The sequence below is a fragment of the Muscardinus avellanarius genome, assembly GCF_963383645.1.
Source record: "Muscardinus avellanarius genome assembly, chromosome: 5".
Lineage (NCBI taxonomy): Eukaryota > Metazoa > Chordata > Mammalia > Rodentia > Gliridae > Muscardinus > Muscardinus avellanarius.
The window spans coordinates 3,570,656-3,593,022 of record NC_137790.1 but is presented as its reverse complement, the minus strand read 5'-3'; the positions used below and the strand labels follow the sequence as shown (position 1 = coordinate 3,593,022).

Below are 22,367 nucleotides of genomic sequence, written 5' to 3'. Positions count from 1 at the left end.
AACCCTTCCAGCTCTTCGGTGCCATGTGAAGGCACAGTGAGACAGCAGAGTTGTAGATTTGGAAATTTGAAAGTGAAATACAAGGTGTGGTGCTGCACGCCTGTAATCCCAGTACTTGGGAGAGACACGGGAGGATCACAGGTTTGAGGACAGTCTCAGCAACATAGGGAGACTCTACAACCTAGCAAAACCTTATTTCAAAAACAAAAAGAAAAAAGGGCTGGGGGTTAGCTCGGAGGTAGAACGACTCTGGGTCCATATCCCCGGAGCACACATTAAAAAGTTAAATACAAAGACCAGCCCCCAGTAACTCCAGCAGCTCAGGTTATGTTATTACTCCTGAGAAATTATGAGATACTCAAGAAAGTCATTAAGATAACTCCCATTTATTGATTTTAGTACTGAGGTACCACGTACATTCATGTAAAAAGGGTGGTGCACATTTTCAGGCAAAAAATGTGGGCATTCTACCTCCAAGCTACAACCCCAACAACCCCCTCCCTATTTTTGTTAGTTTGTTTGTCTGAACCAGAGTCTCACTAAGTTGATGATAGTCTCGCTAAGTTGTTGAGGCTGGCCTAGAACCCGTGGTCCTCTTGTCTCAGCCTCCCAGGTACCAGGATTACAAATCCTAAAGGCCAGCTCCTTTTAAACAGACCTTTTTCAGTTGATACAATTCTTAGGAGCCTTGTGTATCTTGTGGAGGTTTTCCTTTGAGTACACTATAATTTTTTCATGGTGGCCACTGACTCCTTCATTGAGACAAGTGATTCACTATTTGTGGTTTTGTGATTAGACTTCATGATTTCAAAGTAAGATCAGGTTAACATTTGAGCTAAGCATCTTTTAAATGAAGAAAAAATGTGATGGTGGGTGACGGCAGCCCGGGAGGAGGCATTTCTCCTCAGCCGCCGCAGGCAGTCTTGCAGTGTGAGAGGTGTTAATAATTGATGACCCTGAGCCTAAGGATGACTGTCTTGATGCTCTGCTCTCCCTAACCCCCTAACGCGTCCTGCTGCCTCTGTGTTTTTCTAGAATGCTGGCAGTTACTCTGCAGCGATGACGGAGCCCAAGTCCGTGTGCGTCTCGGTGGACGAGGTCGTCTCCAGCAACGTGGATGACGCCGAGACGGACCTGCTGAATGGACATCTAAAGAAAGTGGACAATCACCTCACAGAGGCCCAGCGCTTCTCCTCCCTCCCTCGGAGGGCAGCCGTGAACATCGAGTTCAAGGACCTTTCCTACTCCGTTCCCGAAGGCCCCTGGTGGAGGAAGAAAGGTAGGGAGGGAGGCCACGCTGGTCAGGGAGCTGGGAGGCCCGCGAGGAAGTCAGGGTCTGGAGAGTCCCTGCCGAGGCCGATGCTGCCCAGGACAATCTATGTAGGGGCTTTCTGTCTGACTTCTTCTCATCTATTAAATGAAGAGGTCAGATTAAGTGATCTCATCCAACACGGTGGCTCTAAAATTCTGTCATACTGTTACAGGTCGAGTGTCCCTTACTGGAAGTGCTTGAGATAAGAAGTATTTCAGATTTGTGATTTTTTCACCCAGAGTTTAGAATCTTTGCATTTGCATAGTGGCTTAGAGATGGAACCCTAACCTAAGCCTGACATGCAGCTTCCTATATACCTCCTACGTGTAGCCTAGGGCGATTGTATGCAATATTTTTAGTGCACCTGGGATGTGTCTCATGAGGTCAGGTATGAAATTTTCTACTTGCAGTGTTAACATAGTGCTCAAAAATTGGAGATTTGGGGGCATTTTTTATTCCAGATTTTCAGATAAGGAATGCTCAGCCTGCGTAGAGAATTTGACAAATCTGGCCAAGTTTCCAGGTGGGCTTGTTTCTAGCATGTGCTTAGAGGGTCCTCTTACTGAGCATCATGCACGTTAGCTTGTAAAAATGGAATGATGTTCCAGAAGGCGGGTGCTGCCTCCCAGGTCCGAAGTGGTAAAAGCAGCCAGGGGTCTGGCCTGGCCTCTCTGAGAACCAATAGTTTTTATTTCAGAATTTTGGAAGGAGTCTTTGGTGGGTGGTGCCAGTGGGCCAGAGAGTAAATCAACTGCTGTAAAGTGAACCACAAAAACAAAAACAGAAGAAGTCAGGAAAATAGCACTGAGGAGGTCCCTGGAAAGCCACAGGCGTGGGGCATTGCTACTAGTTTCTTTGCAAGTTGAGGGGGCTGCTGGACTGGCATTTTGAGTTTCTCAACAACCCTTCGTAGCTCGAGAAATCCAAAGGGTGGAGTCAGTGCCCCTGGGAACTTCATTTTCCATCCTGACCTCTGTGTGTGGACCTTATTCTTCATCTCCCTCTGTTCCCACCACAGAGAGATTCAGAGGTGAATCTCTCCGTCACGTGGGGGTAGCTGAGGATGGGGGCAGGCCAGACATCACCAAGAAATGATGGCCTCTGGTTTCCACCGAGAGGAATTGGTGGCAGCAAAGACGACTTTGGTATGACTGGAGCACTCTAATTTTTTAGGATTCTCAAATCTGAACTCAGCCCTTTTCTTTTTGAAGAGGAACAACCAAGAATCTCGGCCTTTATTTTTTTTCTGCTTTTTCTCTCCTTGTTTGTTTTCCTGCTCTCTGGAAACTAAGCCTTTGAGATCAGCGATGTGGGCAGTCTGGACTTGGTTGTAAACATGAGTTTGGGACCTTGATAAACTGAGCTGTCTCGATGGAGCTGTGAGCCCAATTGCTGGGTGATTGTTCCTGAATTGGTACAACCAGGAGGAGTTCCTGCAGCCTCTCAAGGGCTGATTGTACAGCACGTTACCTGATACTTACATTTTCAGAACATGCCAGTTTGTTTTGTTGAAAAAGAGATTCTCTGCCAAGCTCAGGTTTGAACCCATTCTTTTAAGCCTGTTAGAATTTCAACATAGGGCTATAACCTTTCCTTCTCAACTTGAAGGGAGATTTTACACAAAAATGCACCAAGGAAATTGTGTATGGGTTGAGGGGGGAGTTGTTATGTTTGAGCCTCGTCCGTTTATGTAGTTAAATGGCGGCAAACCTGTAAGAGGTATCAGGCAATTTCTGTCTGCTACATGTGGCCCTGGAGATGCCATTGTGAGGGCTGAAGATGTGGGCTGGGGTCCTGCCAGGGACGCGAGGCTCACTGTGCAGAGTGCGGCCTCTTGGAAAACCTGGCAGCGTCGTGTCTGAAGCCCAGCGTGTTAGGCCTGGCACATGGAGGTCCTCAGCTGATGTTTGCAAGAGGCAGTTCCCTTCACCAGCTCTGTGGCCTCTCCACCCTGTGTCCACTGAGTGTCAAACTGGTCACACCATCAGAGTCAGCCATGGGAGCTGGCTTCTTAGTGATGGAGGTCCATGGCTGTCTGCTCCTTGGTGGCCCTCAGGGAAGTTCAGCCGGGTGCCACCAGCAGACACTTGCCCTGTAGTAACCTCTGTGGGCTCACATGGGGGAGGATTCTGAAATGCCCCTGCGGGACTTGGCCATGAGTCAGAGATGGTAGAGCCAGAGGGATGGCAGACACGCTCGGCCTGGTGCGGCCCAGGTGTTGGTTTCTCAACTGGTGGGGTGTGATTTTGCTGCCCGACTTCCTCTTTTGTTGTCTGGACTTCCTCCTGGGCTCCGCCCCTCCCCGGCAGCAGCTCCTGGCTGGACCTTCCAGCCCTGCCTTCCTCTCCGTGTTCTCGTCCTTTCCGTTGTCCCTGGGACCTACAAAGCAGAGTCTAGATAGCTTACCATTCCAGTGTGCACTTAGGGGAAAAATAATTAGCCACCTATTCTCACGACATAGAAAGGAAACTGAGGCTAGGCGTGCGTGGCTAAGGGGCTTGCCCATGCTCCTGAACTAGGGAGGGGCAGGCAGGCCTGGGACTAGGTGGTGATTTTTTACTCTGCAGTCCAACATGGTGGCCTTGTCCTGCCTAGCGCATGGCCTTCGGGGTGCCAGCCCCTCCCTGGAGGCGCAGGTGTCCCAGGGTGTCATGGTGGCCTGGTTACCACAGCCAGGGAAGCCTAGTTTTCTCTGCCAGAGGGAGTTAGCTGCAGAAGCCCTGGGCCCTGCTCACAGTTCTCACCAGCTCGCTCCTTGGTGCTGATCTGGTTGATTTAGACCTGGGTACCGCAGCCTCCCCTGGGATAAAGACGGGAGCACGCAGAAAATCACCAGGGGGCCCTGGGGGAGTTCCCCTGGGCGCCTGTACTCGAGGGTCCCCATCCTCTGTCCCTGCTCCTGCTTGTCCACAAAATCTGCCCGCACCCCACGCGGGTTCTCCCTTTTCCTGCCTCTGTCCCTCTGATCGCTGGTGACCTTCTCAGCCCCTGGGAATGACTGCACTGAGCAGGGGGTGGAATCCCAGCCATTCTGTGCATTTCTCCTCCCTCACAGTGGCCACTTGGGATCTGGCGTCCTCTCTGGGTGACCGAGGGCGACCTCCAGTACAGGAGGGGCTGCGCTCTTCAAAAGGTGCCAATTCGTTTCGCTGTCTGGATCGAGTTGATTGTTTTCAGTTTTTAAGATCCCACTTGGAGGCTTGAGCTGATTGTAAGGGTCACTCCAGGGCTGGATAGCAGCCCTTGAGGGAACGCCATTACTGTGTCGGAATTACTCGAGGGGAAGCTAAGGGGTGAAGGAGTGCTGAGGGCCCTGGATCTGCCTGCTTTGGAGTCTGGTGAAGGAAACAGAAACCATGAGGACAAGTCGTTAGCCCAGAGTCAGAGCCAAGGCTGGGGCCGACAGTTCTTTTCCATGTCTGAGACACTGGAACACCCATAGGTTCCAGGAAAGCCTCTTCCTCATAGGAGTACATGGTGCTACCACAGAAACCCAACGCAGAATATTGGGCCAAGCGGGGCCGGTGACTTGAGTGACACCATGTAGTCCCACGTGATTGTTTGACAGAAAGTGGACAGAGAAGAGAGAACTTCACTATCCTCAGAAGAAAGGAGGTGATGGGATCGATAGCTGTCATTTCAGAAAGAGATGAAGGCGCCGATTTTTTAGCCTCTCTGAGCCTGATCACGGCAGAGTGTCGAATATGGCGTTTAACAAAACACCTCGTGTTTTCAATTGTAGTTACAGTTTTCACTCTATGATTAATGATGTCTTTGGAGGAAAAAGTAGATCATATAATAGATTCCTCGTAGAGAACGTAATTGTGAAAGAAGCGATTCTCGGGAGGAAAGCACGCACCCCAAGGATAATTTCACCGGCTTCTGATACAGTAATTACTTTCCCTCAAGGAATTCTCTCACGTAGCATGAGCTGACGGGACAGATGATTTGAACCATGATGACCTGTAGTGGCGTCACAGGAGCTGCCGTATCAGGGGAGGGACCAGCTCCGTCTGGTCCAGATCCTGCCGTGAGTGACTCTTTTTAAACAGCCTACATTCCCTACAAGGGAGACACCACATTGGTAGCATTTAGGACCCTTGTTAAGAAGAGAATCCCTGTGACCAAACCTTGAGGTGGAGCTGGGGTGGACTCTGCATGCAGAGCTGTGGGTCACTTGCACGGTGCTCATTTGTGTCAGGATAGGATTGGCCACAATGGGCAGGCGCAGTGCTTGGGGTGCGCTGCAGGTCCCCTCGCCTCACGCCCAGAACATCTTAATGGTCTCCGTTTGTTGTCCAGTACATTAAGGCAGTTCCTCAGTTTGCTTGGCTCATGAGCTGAGTCGGGAGGGATTCGGTCCATTCTACCTTGGTTAGATGATGAGGTTAGGATGCCTCCCAGGTCTAGGGAGAGAGGAAGATGGGGCTGGAACCAGAGCTGTGGGATTTCAGGCCAAGGCCAGCCACCCACGGGAACCTTGTGTAGTAGCCCCCCAAAAGTTCCCAAAATAAAAGGCTGACATCCCCCTTCCTCTGTGTTGCAGGAGAGTGCTCCCAATAGCCAGATCTCAGAGAGAAAGGCCACTCCAGAAGCCAGAGGCTGATGAGCGGGTTAACTTTGGCTCTCCAGCCCCTGGGCCATAGACAGTCCACTCAGAGGAGGAAAGGGGGCTACACCTAGCAGGCCTGTCTTATAATTTCCTAAACCTGAACTCTTTACTAAGAGTGTAACTGCAGATAAGCAACTTGTAGGAGGACAGGTGTCCAGGCAATTGCCTGTAAAAGATACCGATGAACCGGGCGTGCCGGTGTATGCGTGTCACCCGGCATTTGGGAGGCTGGGACAGGAGGACCACAGTTCAAAGACAGCCTCGGCTACTTAGTGAGGCCCTTTGCAACTCAGTGAGACCCTGTTTCAAAATAAAGAATAAAAGTAGGGCTGAGGGTGTAGCTTGGAGGTGGAATGCCCCTGGGTTCCATCCCCAGTACCGGAGGAGGAGGAGGAGGAGGAGGAGGAGGAGGAGGAGGAGGAGGAGAAGAAGAAGAAGAGGAGGAGGAGGAGGAGGAGGAGGAGGAGGAGGAAGAGGAAGAGGAGGAGGAGGAGGAGGAGGAGGAAAGAAGAAGAGGAGGAGGAGGAGGAGGAGGAGGAGGAGGAGGAGGAGGAGGAAAGACAGATGTCAGGAACTTGTTCAGGAACTCCCCTCTCTGCCTTCCCATTTCCCAGCTTTGATGACTGTCACATTTCAAACCCTATAAGATGGGACAAATCTATAAATAGAGCTCACATTGAGCTCGGGGCCAGGGTTCAGGAATTATTCTAGCCTCGGCCGGCCCCGGGTAATAAACTTCCTCTTTTCCACCCTAACTGGCGTTGGGTCCATCATTCCAGAGAATTTCTACACCACTTGGAAGACGTCGCCCTTAGGTGGCTCACGCTTGACTAAGCGTGGATGGGATGGTCGGGGTTCTTCTCGAGGGTTCACCATCCTCTCCCCCTGGTCCCTGCTGGATGCAGCTGTTTCCGGCCATGGGTGGGGCACACATGAAGGAATTCCACGCTCCTCTGCAGAGACTCTGGAGTCTCATGGCATGGCGGGAAGATTCTTAGAAATGAAAACGTACCTCCTGAGATGATCTGTGGGGAGGTTCAGGCTGGGAACACAGTAACCACACCGGGGTGTAGAGTGTTTACTGTCTAATCGGGCCATTGTCTCCACGTGGTCATGCTTGGACGGGCTGGAATACCACTCCAGCTTAAACCCAATCCCCAGTCTCATCCTCCCAAACACCAGGAAGGAGTTAAAACATTCTGGACAGCTCCAGGTCAGATTATCTGAGCTATAAAGGTGCCACTGAAACCCTTCCCAGATCAAAGCTGGCTTTTCTTCTCAAGTTCCACAACGATTTCACAAGGCCTGTCTTTACAAAGGTTGGCTAAAATGAGCGGAATGTACCATTAATAAATCCCTTCCAGGAATTCCGTCAGGAATTTTTTCCCTTTCAGGAAGCCTGGATTCCAGCCAAGTGCTGGTAGCACAGGGATGGGAAGGGACGGCCAGTTGAAGGAAGACCACTGAGATTCCCAGGACATGGGGGGCGGGCGGTTAGAGGAACGGTTGCTTAGGTTGGAGGGATTTGTTGTTCCCTAGTAGGGAAGAACTTGTTCCAATTTGTCCTTGGGAACCATCATGTTAAGGTGGCTTTCTTTAGGATCCCCAAAGAAATTGCTTTAATACTTTGCCTTGGTCTTTATTTAAGGCTGTCGATAATTCTTTTCGGTGCAGCGTGGTGGTTTCAGGCTATGGCAGAGAGTCCTTGTGTTGGGCGGCGTGTTTACAATGACAAGCCCAGTGGCTCTTGGTGAACTCAGAGGACAGAATGGAGAGCTCCTCTCTACCCTGCTGGGGCCAGTTCTTAGGTTCTCAGTATTTGGTGGCCCCCAGGGGGTTGATGGGCAGGCCACCCACTCAGGGCCCCGAGGAACAGCACCCTAGTGATAAGGTCTTCTGGATCTGTCCTGAGCCTCTGCCTTCAGCTTTGTGCAGAGATCCGCTCTCACACGTGCACAGTGAGACGGGTGCACAGTGGCTGTGTGTTTGCTGGTTTACAAGGAGTCCTCACATCCAGGGGTCTGGCCACCCCACCCCAGCCCCCACCACAGCAGGCACATCTTCTCCCTTGAACTGCCCAGGAAGCCAACCCATCCCCAACTGCAACCCAGATGGGAGGTCTGTGGTTCCAAAGCATTATTTCTCTGGCTGGGCGGTCTCCAGGAGAGGCTCAGATGGCCCTGCCTCGGGCCTCGTCTTCTGCTCTGGCCTCTCTGACTGGTAGGTCCTTTCTTCTACATGCTAATATCTGGTCACTTTCTGAGAGGGTGCTCTCCTGTCCAAGCCACCTGGCCTCCTCGGGGAGGACTTTGGAGAAGTGAGCTCTGCTCGGGTGCAACGGTGTCACTGGCTCGTTGTCCCCGCGTGGTAGGCGTCTGCCTGCCCTTCAGACCTCTAGGCCTGTACCTTGAAAACTCCGTATTCTCCCTTTAAACCAGAACCTGATCTGCCGGTGCGAGAACTAACCACAGGTGACATTTTGTTGAACATGAAACCATTTCTTTTGTTTATAAACTGGGAGGAGAAGAGCGTTTAGTAATCACACACCTGCTCCGTTGTTGGAGTTCAGCTCTAGAATCAACAGATCTGCTTATTTAAGAAACAAAGGTAACCATGTGGGTCAGATTAGAGATATTTAGAGCGACCATACCATACAAACCCGGAGTTTGTCATGAGGCAAGCTCACGCTAAGGAAGTCTAATGAGTGGAGAAGGCTACAGTCAAATCGGTGTGACTGACACCCAGTGTTTGTTCAGTGAGAAAAACCCCAGGAGCACCGGCCAGGGTCAGGGCTCGGGCCGACGAGCTGCCGGGCAGTCAGGAGTCCTACTTCCCACTTCGTTGGTGGTGTTCTGTAGGGCAAATGGCATTCGGTGTCAAAAGTAAGATGTACACAAGAGATTTCTAGGCTGTGATTACGTCCAGCTGAGACCTATATTTAGACTCCCAATCTTGGAGCCAACTGGGCCCTTGGAGCTGCCCTATCTGACCTCCCACGCAGTAGAACAAGCCCTCTTGCACCATCCCCGACCATGGACAGCCAGCCTGTCTGAGCACCTCCACGGCCAGGAACTGAGACCCACTGGTCAGCAGCAGGGCTAGGTTTGCACAACTCTGGTTCTTAGAAAATGCTTCTGCCCGTTGGTTCAAGTAACGCTCACGAGCGGATCCAAGTTTTGCTTTCTGCAACTTCGCAGAACAAGTACTCTTCGTCCCTACAGGAGCTCACCAATGAGGGGCAAGTCTAACCAAGCACAAAAGAACACGTGCACGGGAACCAGAGCTACTGTGAAGGAGGAAACAGGTGCGCGTGGCCCTTGAGACAGGTCAGAGCCCTGCTCGAGGGGTGGGCATCCCAGGAGCACCCAGGGCCCGGCAGTGGCAGTTTCCCTGCAGAAGGCGTCTGCTCTCTGCTCAGACACTGGGAAGGGTGGAGCTTCATGGGAGAAGAGATGAGTCACATTTTCTGTTTCTTGTCTTAAGGCGACTTGGTGCACACCCACCAAAAGTCCCTCACCCTCCTACCCTGGCTGCCTGGTAAACCTTTTGGCAGGAGTTTTATGGGTTTTTGCAGTTGCTATTTCTCCCCTCCTACTTTTTGGGGGAGAGGTGTTTATTTTTTTTCATTACAGACAACTGATGTTTACTGAGCAGAAGCTATTTGTTTTAGCACATGGCCCCATTAAGTCCTCTGGGAGACCTGCGGGAGGCAGGCATGGCCACCTGACTCGCGAGGAAGCTGGGAAGCCCAATCCACTTGCAAATAAGGGCAGGGGTGGGGGATCCAGACCCATCTCATCTTCAGTCCTGTCTCCTCTCCAGTTGTGGCTTCTCAGATCCGTGTAAAACGAGCTGCGTTGAGCTTTCCTGGTCCATGAGATAAGCTAGCGCCAGGCCCTGCTGGCAGTGAGGGTGGGTGACAGTCATCTCTGCATCCTGGGGCACGAGTTCCCAAAACACCGTTCACAGGTTTGGGTACAGCTTGCCTTCTGACCAGTGTCCAGACCCCTCCCGGCCCCTGCTGGGGGCTGCGCTGGGCCTCCGGGGAGGGGTGACAGACTTCATTCACTGGGATAGTTCTTTGCATCTGCGGGCTCCCGGAAGTGGCGGCGCTAGCCCCCCAGTGGCAGCCCTAAGGGGCTTTATTGGGGAGAAAGCCTCCTTTCTTTGGCCTGTGCAGTTGCTGGCCGTGGGCTGGGGGCCAGCATCACGTGTGCGCACCCTGCAGGCGGCCGGACACACCTGCTCCGTCGTGGCTTCCTTTTGCTCAGAAGCAGATCGGGCTGCCTGAAGATTTTCGAGTTCTTCGGGAACTCTAAATCTTGAAAGACTAGAAGGAAACAGCGGCGCAGCCTCCCCCACGCAGGTGCGGGCGGGGCAGGTGCGCTTCTGTGCGCCTGCGCCCTGTGCGCTGGCAAAGGCAGCTCCGCCGAGCCGGGGTTACTCTCGGTCAATGCTCGCTAGTAACCTCTGCTGCGGCTCTGAGGCGGCGGCGGGGCGCGGCGAGATTGGCTGCCGGCGCTGTTGCTAAGGAGGAAGAGGATGCTGGTGGCGCCCGGGTCCGGATGCTGGGCTTCTCTGTCCCAGGCAGAGCTCTTGGCCTCCTGCAGCGGGGCCTCCCCAACACAGAGAACGACCAGGAGTGCAGAGACCCCTGCTCACGTTCTGCATTCCAAAGAACACCCAGATGTGTGACCCGTCCCAGTGGGAAGGTGACCCTAAGAAGGGTCTGGTGGATGGAGCTGTGATCACCTGGCTATTTTCCTCCCCAGGCTGATTTTCTGTTTGGGTTTAGTTGGGCGGCTTGACCGGAATGAGAGTTCGCAGACATCAGTGGCCAACCTCAGGAAGCCGCCAGGTCCGCTGTTGTCTGTGCCCTTGTCGCTCTGACCAGAGAGAGCAGATTTCCTGCGATTTCCAGACTTCCGCTCAGAGTCAGAGGGCGTCATCGCGGCGGGTCCACCTTCTGTGAGGCCGTTGATTCTGACTCCTTTTAAAGTTCATGTTTGTCTTAAATTCGGTGTGGGGGAAGCGATAAGAACCAGGGCTTCCGCAGTGGGCAGAAGGCGGCCAGCCCGGGCCTCTGCCTTCCTCCTTAGGGGCTGGAAAAGGACCGGGGCTGGTTCTGGAACCCTGGGTCAGCTAAGCCGGCAGGAATGCAGAGGGTCAGGGGCCAGGTGACCTCTTCCAAGTGACAGCTTCCCTGCCCCCCGCTGAGTCACAGAGGAGGCGAGAACAAACAGCAGCTGAACTTTGGGTGTGTTTTCTGTAGCATCTATGACATCAGCGTGTGTGTGTGTGTGTGTGTGTGTGTGTGTGTGTGTGTGTGTGTATGTGTGTAGCCACAATGTAAACATGATTCTTACCAGCCTTGCTCTATTCGGATATCTGGAAGGCCTGCAACCCCTGGGTAGAAAGGGAGGTGCCTCCCTGGGGCCCAGGGCCCTCTCTAGACACCGGCCTATTCCTCTGGGCTTAATTTAGGTGCCTTGTGAAATGTTAAACGCCACCCTTCAACTGCTTTGCTCTGCCTGCTGGGTCCCAGATGGAACGCAAGGAGACCATGGGGAGGAAGGGTTTTCTCCGTCTTGGCTGTCATTGCTTGGTTGCTTGTCTGGTTTTGCGGTTGTGGAGTTGGCATTTTTGTGAGCCTGCACTGCACGGACGCTCCCGCTCTCCCTCCCTGCTCCTCTCCCTGCAGCAGCTCCTAGGGCCCTGGGGCCCGGCCTGCAGATCTGCCTTTTGGGAAGGGGTCCTCTCTTTCTAGAACGGGTGTTTCCTTGGCCCTTAGCCGGGAAGCCCCTGGCCTCCCAAGCTGGGGGAAGACTTACTTTATGCTCCCTGGTGTCTGTGGCCCGCGGGCCCACCAGGGCACCTTCATGGCTCTCTGCCCCTGGAACGGTGACATTTGTCCTGCGGTTTATGCTTTACTTTTTCGGAGCTTCTGCAAACAGACTGTGTCGGCCGTCGTCCTTGGATCCTGCTGGCTGGCTCAGTGCCTGGCTCAGGCTCACGGTTGGCACACAGACGAAGGAATGCAGTCACCGCACAGCTCACGGCACGGCGTATTCCTGTACCCAACAGAGAGCTTCCGAGTGTGGAGGGAGACGCTCGGGGTGGGGGGCAGTGTGATCTTCCCTGGCCTGTCCGTGCTTTGACCCTGCTTGACTGTCATGGCAGCAGTTTCCAGGTGTCATTTCCTAGGGCCACACCGTCCGCTGGCCTCCGCCACTGCAGAGAGGTCAGCAAATGGGGAGTGGGGCAGTGGTGGGAGCCTGCCTTCTGGGACGGGCCGCCTGCCTTCTGGTTTCCTTCCCGGATTAACCCCGTGACCCTGGGCCTCGATTTCTGCAGGGGCTACTGAGAATGACAGTCTCGGGGTCACAGCGGGGAAATCAGAGGCCACTGCTCAGCGCTTTTGATGTTATAGCTCAAATTTTGCTAAAGCACTGTTTTTAAATTGTATTTATATACTTATTTATGTATGTATGTATGTATTTATTTTTGCGGGTCTGGGGGTGGAACCCAGGGGGCATTCGACCTCCAAGCTACACCCCCTGACTTATTTTTTATTCTTTATTTTTGAAACAGGGTCTCACTAAGTTGTGGAGGGCTTCACTAAGTAGCCGAGGCTGTCTGTGAACCACGGTCCTTCTGTCTCAGCCTCCCGAATGCTGGAATTACAAGTGTGCACCACCATGCCCAGCTAAAGCACTGATTTTTACATTCTTGGGGTCATTAAGAATTTTTACTATTACTGGTCATAATAGCACTAGCTTGGTCTTTTTGCCCACGAGCAGTGACTTCATGCCTTCCCCATGGAAGTTTTCCTTAGCAGTCTGGAGAGGGATGGAAATGCCGGGGCTCCAGTGTGGTGGCAGCTGGCTAGGCAGCCAGCATGCGTCTCCACCCAGGACCCGGGGTATCTTCCTACTGTGAGCTCTCTGCTACCTCTAAGGCAGTTTATGAGCTTCCTGAAGCTGTCCTCTGAGATTTGCTGCTCCTCTTCCAAGACGTTCCCTGGTTTCCACTCCTAGCTAATATCTGGACCAAATCAACCCTCATTTCAGAGATGTTGATAAGTGCCTCTTATTTAAACGTATACACAGACATGCAGAAGACAGATAACAGCCTCGTTGCTTATGGCAGAGCTTTGAGAACTTGGAGGGCATGGATGATGAGCCTTGAATCTCTGAGACTATTTGTATTCAAGCCTAATTTGTGAGTGGCTGGGTGGAAATTTCCACCATTGAAACAAAGCTCCATCAGCAACATTACACTTCAGAATCTGCCTCACGAGAGGTGAATGTAGGGCGTCTTAGGAGGCTGTGAGATTGTATCAGGCCCTGTGTATTTTGGTCTTGTGGCTACATTTTCAGGACTGACCATGGGCGATGTTGTACCCACCCCAAGAGGCAGCCCTTGGTGGGACCCCAGCAGTGCAGGTGTTGGGGTGAGCCTGAGCCCCCACCACCAGAGGGGAGGCCACGCATGAATGTAGTTCTTAGGTTTGTAAGTATTTGCTATGAATCCTGGAATCTTGTAGTTTTATAAAAAAATATGTTTCAAATGCTTTGTGGCAATCCTAAATATGTAACAAAAAGAGGTTAAGAGAAATTAATTTATACTCGGGGCTGAGTCACAATTTTTCTTCTTTCTCTCTCTATTTGTGTTAATACAATGATTCCAGGTCTAGCACCTTTTAGCAAAATGCTCTTGGTCAAAGAGGGAGTTGGTTTGCGCGGCAGTTGGGGTCATGGGCTCCAGATCAGGGTACAAAACCAACTCTCCCACTGACTTACTGGGCAACCGAGGGAGCGAGTTACCCTCCTTGTAAAAGAGGGATGTGTTGACAGTCATAATCTACATCGTGTGAATCAAATAGCTCGATGCCCGTCAGCACCGTGCCAGATCTGTAGCCATCATCCGTAGGAGTGTTATAGCAGATATAACCAGCTAACAGTAATAGCTTAGAACTGATGCCATGGGTCAAAGCCCTTTAGTTATCATTGGAACAGGAAGTTTGGTGCACAGGCTCAGGCTTTAAGAAGTAAAAGAGGAAGAACCAGCCCACAGTTTATAGCACATGGCTTGGCATTTCCTGGGGGCTGCAGAGTTCTCTGTGCCCCACACGTGTGCACTTCCTTCTGTGATGGAGGAAGGGAAAGGAGGGAGGTGCTCAGGGCTTTCCCAGGCTCTTGCACTTTGTGTGGTAAAGCCCAGGGGGACCAGGCAGCTGCCTGCAGAGCTGCAGCCCAGTGCCCCTTGGGCTGTGCCTCACCTCTGTCCCTTTCTGGTTAACGTGTGTTCCCAGAGCTGGCCTCCAGGCTTGGAGCAGAGGACCCCCCCACCCAGCCCCTGGCTAGCCCCCTGGACACACCCTTTCAGTGCCACCTGCCATAAACAGATGCATACCATACTCAGCGACAAGTTTGTTCAATGGCTTCTTCAGACTCAGGTTGCAGGGTAAAGGGTGTAATCTCTAGAAGGTTCCTCTGTGTGGTCATTTGGGATGTCTGCCAGGCTCCTACCATCCCACTCTTCAAATCTGAGCCCCAGGAGGGGAGTGGGTGCCATCTTGTCTTCTGTGCCAGGGCCTTGGCAGCCCATGGTGCCCTTCACAGGGTGTTGGGGAGCCCTGTTTGTGTTCATCTTGGGCACTGGAGAAAGAGGAGGGGGCACAGCGCTGGGCCAGGCCACGGCGCCTGGCAGGCCAGGTCCCCAGCAGCTGGGCAAGGTGCGGTTTCCTGGTCATTGAGGAAGGAGTGGCAGCTTGGAGCTCAGAGTCCCTGTGAGTGACAAGCTCAGCCCGAGGGCACGCGACTTCCCAGGGCCTCGGCCATTTCCAGTGAACCCGAACCTTCCCACGCTCACTGCTTGTGCTGGGCCTCAGACATTTTCACCAAGGGTGAAGCAGTGTCGCAGGAGACAGGCCTGGTGAGCGCCGGTGGCGCGGGCAGTGGAGGGCTCTGGGCCGGTGTCAGCGCTGGCCCGGGTAGCATGCCTCCGAACCCCTCGGGGAGAGTAGGAAGCAAGAGCAGCATGTGCCAGGTGCTTCCACGTGCACGCCTGCTCTCTGCCACGAGGGCACAGATGGGCAGGTAGGAAGCCTGCAGGTGTGGGCAGGGTCTCAGAAGGACTTCACCTGATGTGGGGCGGCGACGGCCACTCCAGCCCTGAGGTCAAGGGCAGCGATGGAGTTTATGAGCTCTGGGAATCTCACCAGTCCGACTTTCACAGACAGGCGGTGGGAGCATCACCTGCCCTCAGAGGTGGCTGCTTGTAGGATGCTGGCCAGGACCCAGGCCGGCCCATCAGGTTTCAGCATCCATTCGTCATGACGACCAAGAACAAGTGGACATCCTCTTTTCCCTGGACGGCAGCAAGCTCGGCATAGAAGAAAAGGGAAAACACATCAGGGCGTGTTTCTGTGGGGAGTAAAAAAACTCTTAGACATTTATAATTTTATACTGTTTCCTAAGAAACCCTGCTGTACCAGAATTCCCTCTGGGGTCGGCTGCTTGCTTTCTAAATGCGCCTGCCATTGACAGTGCCGAATGAGACCCGGTTCTAAGCCATGGGAGCCCGTGCTAAGGTAGGCCCTGGTGTATTGTACTGACAGCAAAGTCATCAAAGCACGTGCAGTTCTGACCGCTGTACTTTGACTTTCTGGGCTCCCGTTAGGAAATACTAGCTTTAAAACAGCAGCAGCAGTGGAGCCGGGCGCGGTGGCGCACGCTTGTCATCCCAGCATTCGGGAGGCTGAAACCGGAGGATCGTAGTTCACAACCAGCCTCAGCTACTTAATGAGGCCCTTCGCAACCTAGTGAGACCCTGTTTCAAAATAAAGAATAAAAAATACAGCTGGGGGTGTAACTTGGAGGTCAAATGCCCCTGGGTTCCATCCCCAGACTCGCAGAAGACAGCAGCAGCAGCAGCAGCAGCAGCAGGAGGCTGAGAGAGGAATGGATGCTGTACCAACTGAGGGCATAGCTGTGTGACCCTAGGAGCAGGAGGTGATGTCGAGTAGAAAGGAGATGAGCGCAGTGATCTCGGTGCTGGGGAGACCCACCAGCCCTTGGGGGCTCGTTCATTTTCCCCAGCACAGTCCTTAGAGTTGTGCAAGGCAGAGTGTGACCCGGGGACTGTTTGTGTGTCTGCTGTTTTTGCACACCTCCAGAAGCTAAAGGGAAATGAGGCAATTGGAGTCACCATCCCAACCCGGAGGGAAGCCCAGCATGGCCCCAGGGCTTATGAGTGCAGGTGGCCGGGCCCCACCCCAGCAGCTGAGTTAGTGGGTGTGGGGTGGCTCAGACTTAACACTTCTAACAGGTGCCAAGGCCGCACCTGTGCTGCTGGCCAGGGACCCCTCTTTGAGAACTGTTGATTCAGAGCGGAGAGGAGTAGATGGCCACGAGGGAGCCACACACGACCCTTTAACCGCAGGAGCAGGAGGTGGCTTGCCCACCCTTCCACTGGAGGCAGGAGGAGGTGGAGCGGCGGTGCTTGGAGAGGTTCAGGTGGTCTCAGCATCTCAGCAGCTCCCAGGGCTTCAAAGAGAGCTCTCTTGGTGAGCCTGGACTGTAATGGATTGAGATGTTGACGTGGGTTCTTGTTCTTAGCTAGTTTAGAAAAAGTAGCTGGAACTATACTGCTGTAAGCAGTTTTTATTATTACAAAGGTAGAAAGAAGAGACAGAATAATAAAGCACCACATCAGAGGTACGCAGCGGACTGCCTTGAAAATAAGACACTGAGGTTTTTGAACATATAACAGTTTTTATAAAGTCTATCTACTCCTAACCCAACATATGATGTAAGCCTTTTGGTATGATTATGAGGATTCACTATCTCCCATCCTGCTTGACCAAAAGCCTCGTTACCTCTATCTTCTAGGAGTTATTTATTATGTAAACTTGTCTTTAAAACATGAAGGCCCTGGGCTACAACTCTTTCATGTACTTGGTCATCACTTCTTGTAACCGCTACTTCCCCTCCCTGCCTGAGTGTCTGCACAGCACCCAGGCCCTGACTACACTTTTACATTTTGAAATTAATACCAAAGCAATTTTCCAATACCGGCATATTCCCCATCATGGGCAGTCCAGCAAAGATGCAGACAGCTGCTTGGTGTGGACAGCACCATCGCAGGAGCTCCCCTCTGAACCTGGGGGGCGTGTTGGGTCTCTTCTTTCCCTGGGGATCAGAGTTAAAACTCACTGTCCCCGGGATATCTATCCGGGGACAGCAGGCTTTGGATGCCCAGATTCCACAGCTTCTATTGTTATTATATTTAAGAGTCTGTAGACTTTATATTTTTTCCTAATCTGACTCTTAGCGCCATGCTTTATCTGGTTTTAAACTCTGTGTAAGTTTCTGTATACTCTGCAGCATCACCAGGCGGGTAGGGTAAAGAAGATAAGCTCTCTTTCTGCTGACCTGTAAAACCTGCTTCCCAGTTCTGCCTGGGTGGAGCACTTGGCGAGGAGCTTCTTTTGTTTGTAGATGGCATTTGCTCTGCATCCAAGCCCACAAATAAAGTCTTTGCAGCCTCCATCACTGTCTTGACTTACCCAGTGGCCAGTTCTCCTTAGGAATAAAGAAAGAGCCCGCTCCGTGGGTTTCATAGATAAATATTGTGTGATTAGAGACAGATCTGTCGCAGGACTCCCGAGGAACGTTCTCCATAGCGGGGCAGGAAGGAAGCCAAAAGAAGAGCAGTTCTGACCCGGTACGTTCCTTTCCTTGTCTGTAAACCCTCCTTGTATTTGGCCAGAGGAAAAATGTTGCTCGTTTGGGCTGCAATATCACTGCAGGTGACAAAATCATGTGCATCCTTGGAAGGTGGACACGGCCACACTGGTCCCAACATGCCATGGGTGCCGGAGGTCCTTGCCACGGCTGCTGAAGGGTGAGGCTGTTTCCGACAACCAGTTCCCGGCCCTGGAAGGCCTGAGAAACACCTGCTTAGGCCTGAGAGTCCCCTTTACCATGGGAAGCATGCTCCTACAGGAAGGATGGCGGGGAAGGGCAGAGAAAAGTCCAGGCTTGCGGGCAGAGTGGGAGCGTAGGGAGGGCGGCCTGGCACACGGGGCAAGGTAAGAGCTGGGCTGTGAGCTCTCCCTGCGACCTCCAGCTCACTGGCCATGACCTGTGAGTAAGTCCCCTGTGCCCACAGGGCCCAGCACTCCCCGGTCCCCAGCCCAGCTCTGCCCCCATGTGCTCCATGGGACTCAGGCACATGGAGTCATGGTAGGGTGTCTGGACCCCTTCCCTGCAGCCACCTTGGCGGCCTCCCTGGGATCCGGGCAGGATTAATAAACTTCTGGATCACAACACAGGTGGGGGAGGCAGAGGACATGGGGTTTACAGAGAGGGTCACGCCTTTCCACAGACTTGCAGACCAGTCTTATTTATAAGGTAGTGGAGTTTGCAGTTATTTACACGACTAATGAACCAGAAAGTTCTGTACTTCTCTGATTAACTTTTGGCATTCGGTCCAGATAAGAAGGTTGGGAAGCCAGGAGAAGAGACTGTCTTAACCACGTTTGCATGATCAAGGGACTCCCTGGCTGGAGCATTCTGGGAAGGTGCTATGCATCCTGAGACCCAGCACAGATGAGGTGGCCCCCTGGGCGACTGCGGGACCAGGAAGAGAACAGGGCAGGCGATGAAGCAGAAATGACTCTAGACACCCAAACGGAGTCACATCAGAGCCAGAGAGGGAGCAGCTCAAGGCTGAGATGAGGCCGGGGGGTCTGGGCTGGAAGTAATGTCACTGGGCCAAACCCTTGTGGAGACAGACAAGCAACTCACGCACATTTCCTTGTCTGTTCCAAGGCCTACCCTTCTGGGAATATCTGTACCCAGAAGTGCTGGGGCAACCCTGCTGCCAAGGGTAAGGGGAAAGGTGGCGGGCCAGGGAAGTCTGGCTGTAGCTGCACTCGATCCACCTGCCTCCTTTCTCCCTCAAGGGCCTGGACTCTGGCCAGAGCTTTGTCCCCGCAGGAGCATCCAGAGAGGCCGGGGCAGGTGGGTGCTGCGCTGGAGGAAGTGCAGCTCCAGGCAGGTGGAGACGGTGGTGGGGACAGGAAAGAGAGGGAGGTCACCTCTCAGCGGTGGCCCCGACATCTGCAGACCTGATTGGGTTGCAGGTGTGGATTCTAGATGGCGAATCTGGTGTGTCAAAGAGGGTCTGTACTGTGAGGGTCTGCACTGAGGCTGTCTGCTGGAAGCAGTTTCTTGCAGGGAGATAGAACCGTTGGTGGGTATAAAGTAGCTGTGGAAGGGATTATTAGTGAGACTGTTTTCACCTGTGTAAGATACTCTAAAGCTGTTCTGGTAATTTACCTGACAATAAATATTTCACCAAATAGTTTCAGTCTGTGTGCACAGATAATAAACAAGCTTCTTTGCTCCAGGGACAGAGAGAGAGGGGGAGAGGGAGAGGGGAGAGGGAGAGGGAGAGGGAGAGGGAGAGGGGAGAGGGGAGAGGGGAGAGGGAGAGGGGGGAGGGGGAGGGGGAGGGGAGGGGAGAGGGAGACACGGACGGATAGACAGACAGACACAGAGAGACAAAGAGATTCACAGTCATAACTCTTCCTCCTTGGAGTAAAGGAGTGGGGTTGTAACCCCATGAGCTTTTTAGTTTTTCCCAATTTTTCCTTGCAGAGTGAGAAATGTAATTTAAGATTCAGTGGCATGTATGTATATATGTGCTTGTGTATATGAATGCATATATCTATGGCTATATTTATAATGAGAGTATTTCTCAAGAGTTAGGAAAAGACCTTAAAGATTCATATAGTCCAGTCTGTTCATTTTTAAAATTAGAAAGCAAGGCCAAGGCCAAGTTTTTGTTTGTTTGTTTGTTTTTGTTTTGGGTGCTGGGGATGGAACCCAGTGCCCTGTGCCTGTCAGGCAAGCACTCTACCACTGAGCCACGCTCCTTCTCCATCAAGACTGACAAATTTTTAGCTTAGGATAAACCAATTTTGAGATTTGATCCTATTACATTTACGTTTGTATCGTATAGGCATATATTTATTTTGTTCTGAGCATCACTGCAAAGTTTCCTATAACTGGATTAGAACAAATAATTTTTTTAAAAAGACTTTAAAAAATATTCCCACAGTTAACGCCATCAGACTTGACCATGAGCTTGGAACTGTGCCAGTAGACTCTTGCTCTGTTTCAAACTGGACAAGCATGTGTCAGGTGCAAAATGGGAGCGGTTATAACCTTCCGAGAATGACTCCTCTTGACCTTGTTTCTACTTGGTGAAGTTCCTTCTTTCTCCATCTGACTAATTTTCTGGATGAAAAATATTTCTGTTTTCACTATGAGGATAAAGCATCTTTTCTCCCACCACCTTTTATTATCTGTCATTTGCAAAGCATTTTTTGCTACGTCTTATGAAAGAGAAAGTGGATACAGCCTGGCCCTTGCTAAGTTTATAACTTATGGGCACAAGGGGCCCAGACCCTTGGGCCAGGGGTCTCTGAGACAGACCTGGCAGCCAGGAGGGGTGGGTGTAAACGCTGCCCATGGGCAGGCCAGGGCTGCAGCGTTAGCAGAGGAGAGGGCAGCGGCGGGCAGAGGCAGACGTGGACTTCCAGGGGAACCTACCCCAGAGTCCACGGGGCACCATCAGGAGAGACCAGAGAACCATTCAAAAGTGTTTTGCAGCCATTTGGGTAAAAATCTTGAACCAGAATGGTGTCATGGTGACCCTCCAAAGGGATATGTCTGTGTCCCCACCCCTATCAGTCTGCCTTCCTGTAGTGCCCTGAGCATCCTGACCAGAGGGGCCCTAAGCTCCCCAGAATGGCCAGTGTGTGCCGTGATGCTCCCAGGCCGAGGCACACACAGAGCCTGGTGCAAGAAGGGCCCCGGAAGGTGGCCCAGGCCTTCCTAGGCAATGTACAGCCAGCAGCCCACCCCCGGGCCTGCCCACTGGCTCACACCGCGGGAGACCCCTGACCACTGGAGTCAGTTCTCGGGTCCCACACACCTTGGCAAGAGTGGACAGGATGCTGGCCCTCATCTGGGTCCCTCTCATGGTACCATTAGTCGGGGCTGTTTCTCAGTCATTTGCACTGAACTGAAGATAACGCAAGCTATTTTTTAAAAAATCTCCCTTGCGCCGGGAGTGTTGGCACATGCTTGTAATCCCTGCACTTGGGAGGTGGAGATAGGAGGATCACACAGATTCGAAGCCAGCCTTGCTGGCTTAAGAGACCCTGTTTCCAAATAAAATATAAAATAGGTCTGGGAGTGTAACCCAGAGGTAGAAGGACCCTGGGTTCCATCCCCAGTACCACCAAAAAAAAAAAAAAAAAAAAAAAAAAAATTCCCATTATACCTTTACCCTCTGTCTTGCTGTATGACCAGCTTGGAGTTGGGCCAAGAGCCAGTGTATGTGTAACTTGTTTGGAATCCTAGAGTCCCCAGCCCCAGACACCTGTGGGGAATGGTAGCGGAGCAGAGCTATTATCCAGTGACTGCCATGCCAAGGCCATGATGGTGCCTGACTCAGCCTATCCTCACGCCTGCAGGCCCGGGCTTACTGCAGCCTGACTGCAGCCTGTGATTTCTGTCATAGTTGCTGATCTTTTCTAGGACACAGGGCTCTTTCTCCTGCCTGGGAGGGAGGGAGATGGGATTCAGATCAAACCCATTGCTTCCAGGGCCTGCTGTTCTGACTGTACAGGTAATGCAGTGGTGATGGGCAAGTTGAACCAATAGGTGTCTCTGGTCCACTGAGGGAGGAAGAAATTACCTTGGCCTGGGTGGAGACAAGGAGGGACCTATGTGTCCCTCCATGTGCCACATGCCCCTTTCCCTGGGTCCCAGCAGCACGAGGTGAGAGGTGGGGACCCAGCATGGTATGTGAGGACTGGATATATAATTTGAGCCAGGGCCAGTCGCCCTGACCAGTAGCTCTGCTTTCTGGGACCAAGTAACTGGCTCTAAAATGACAGGATAGAAGCCAGGCGTGGTGGTGCACACCTGTAATCCCAGCATTCGGGAGGCTGAGGTTCGTAGCCAGCCTCAGCTTAATGCCCCTTGAAACCCAGTGAGACTTGTTTTCAAATAAAAAATAAAAAATAGGGCTGGAGGTGTAGCTCAGAGGTAGAATGTCCTGGGTTCCATCCCCAGTACTGAAAAAAAAAAATGACAGGAAAGGATAAAGTGTACAGATTCAGTCCAGCCAGGTGCAGGAGAATGCACATCATTGGAATTTATGGTTTCCTGTCCCCTCCTGAAGCCCTCCATGGAAGGAGCCCCTGTGGTCAGGTTAGGGAGCGAGCTGAGGCTGCCTTAGGCCAGCCCCCTGCAGTTGCCCTCAGCGTGCCTTGGCCCTCAGGTAAGGTCCCCTCACAGGGAGCTGGAGCTTGGAGGGTTGGAGTAGCACCAGAGACTCTGCCTGGTTCCTGGGGAG

General features: G+C 52.4%; 1 protein-coding gene across 3 annotated transcripts in view; it reads left to right on the top strand.

The window, feature by feature from the left end:
- The window catches only part of ABCG1 (ATP binding cassette subfamily G member 1), a gene marked incomplete at both ends in the record, with an annotated part of 58,782 nt that overhangs the window by 5,795 nt on the left and 30,620 nt on the right, over positions 1-22,367 (top strand). For all 3 annotated transcript variants that reach the window (XM_080695993.1, XM_080695992.1, XM_080695991.1), the window contains one exon: positions 1,036-1,279. In XM_080695993.1, the coding sequence (XP_080552119.1) occupies positions 1,036-1,279 (244 nt within the window). The remainder of the gene's footprint in view (positions 1-1,035; positions 1,280-22,367) is intronic.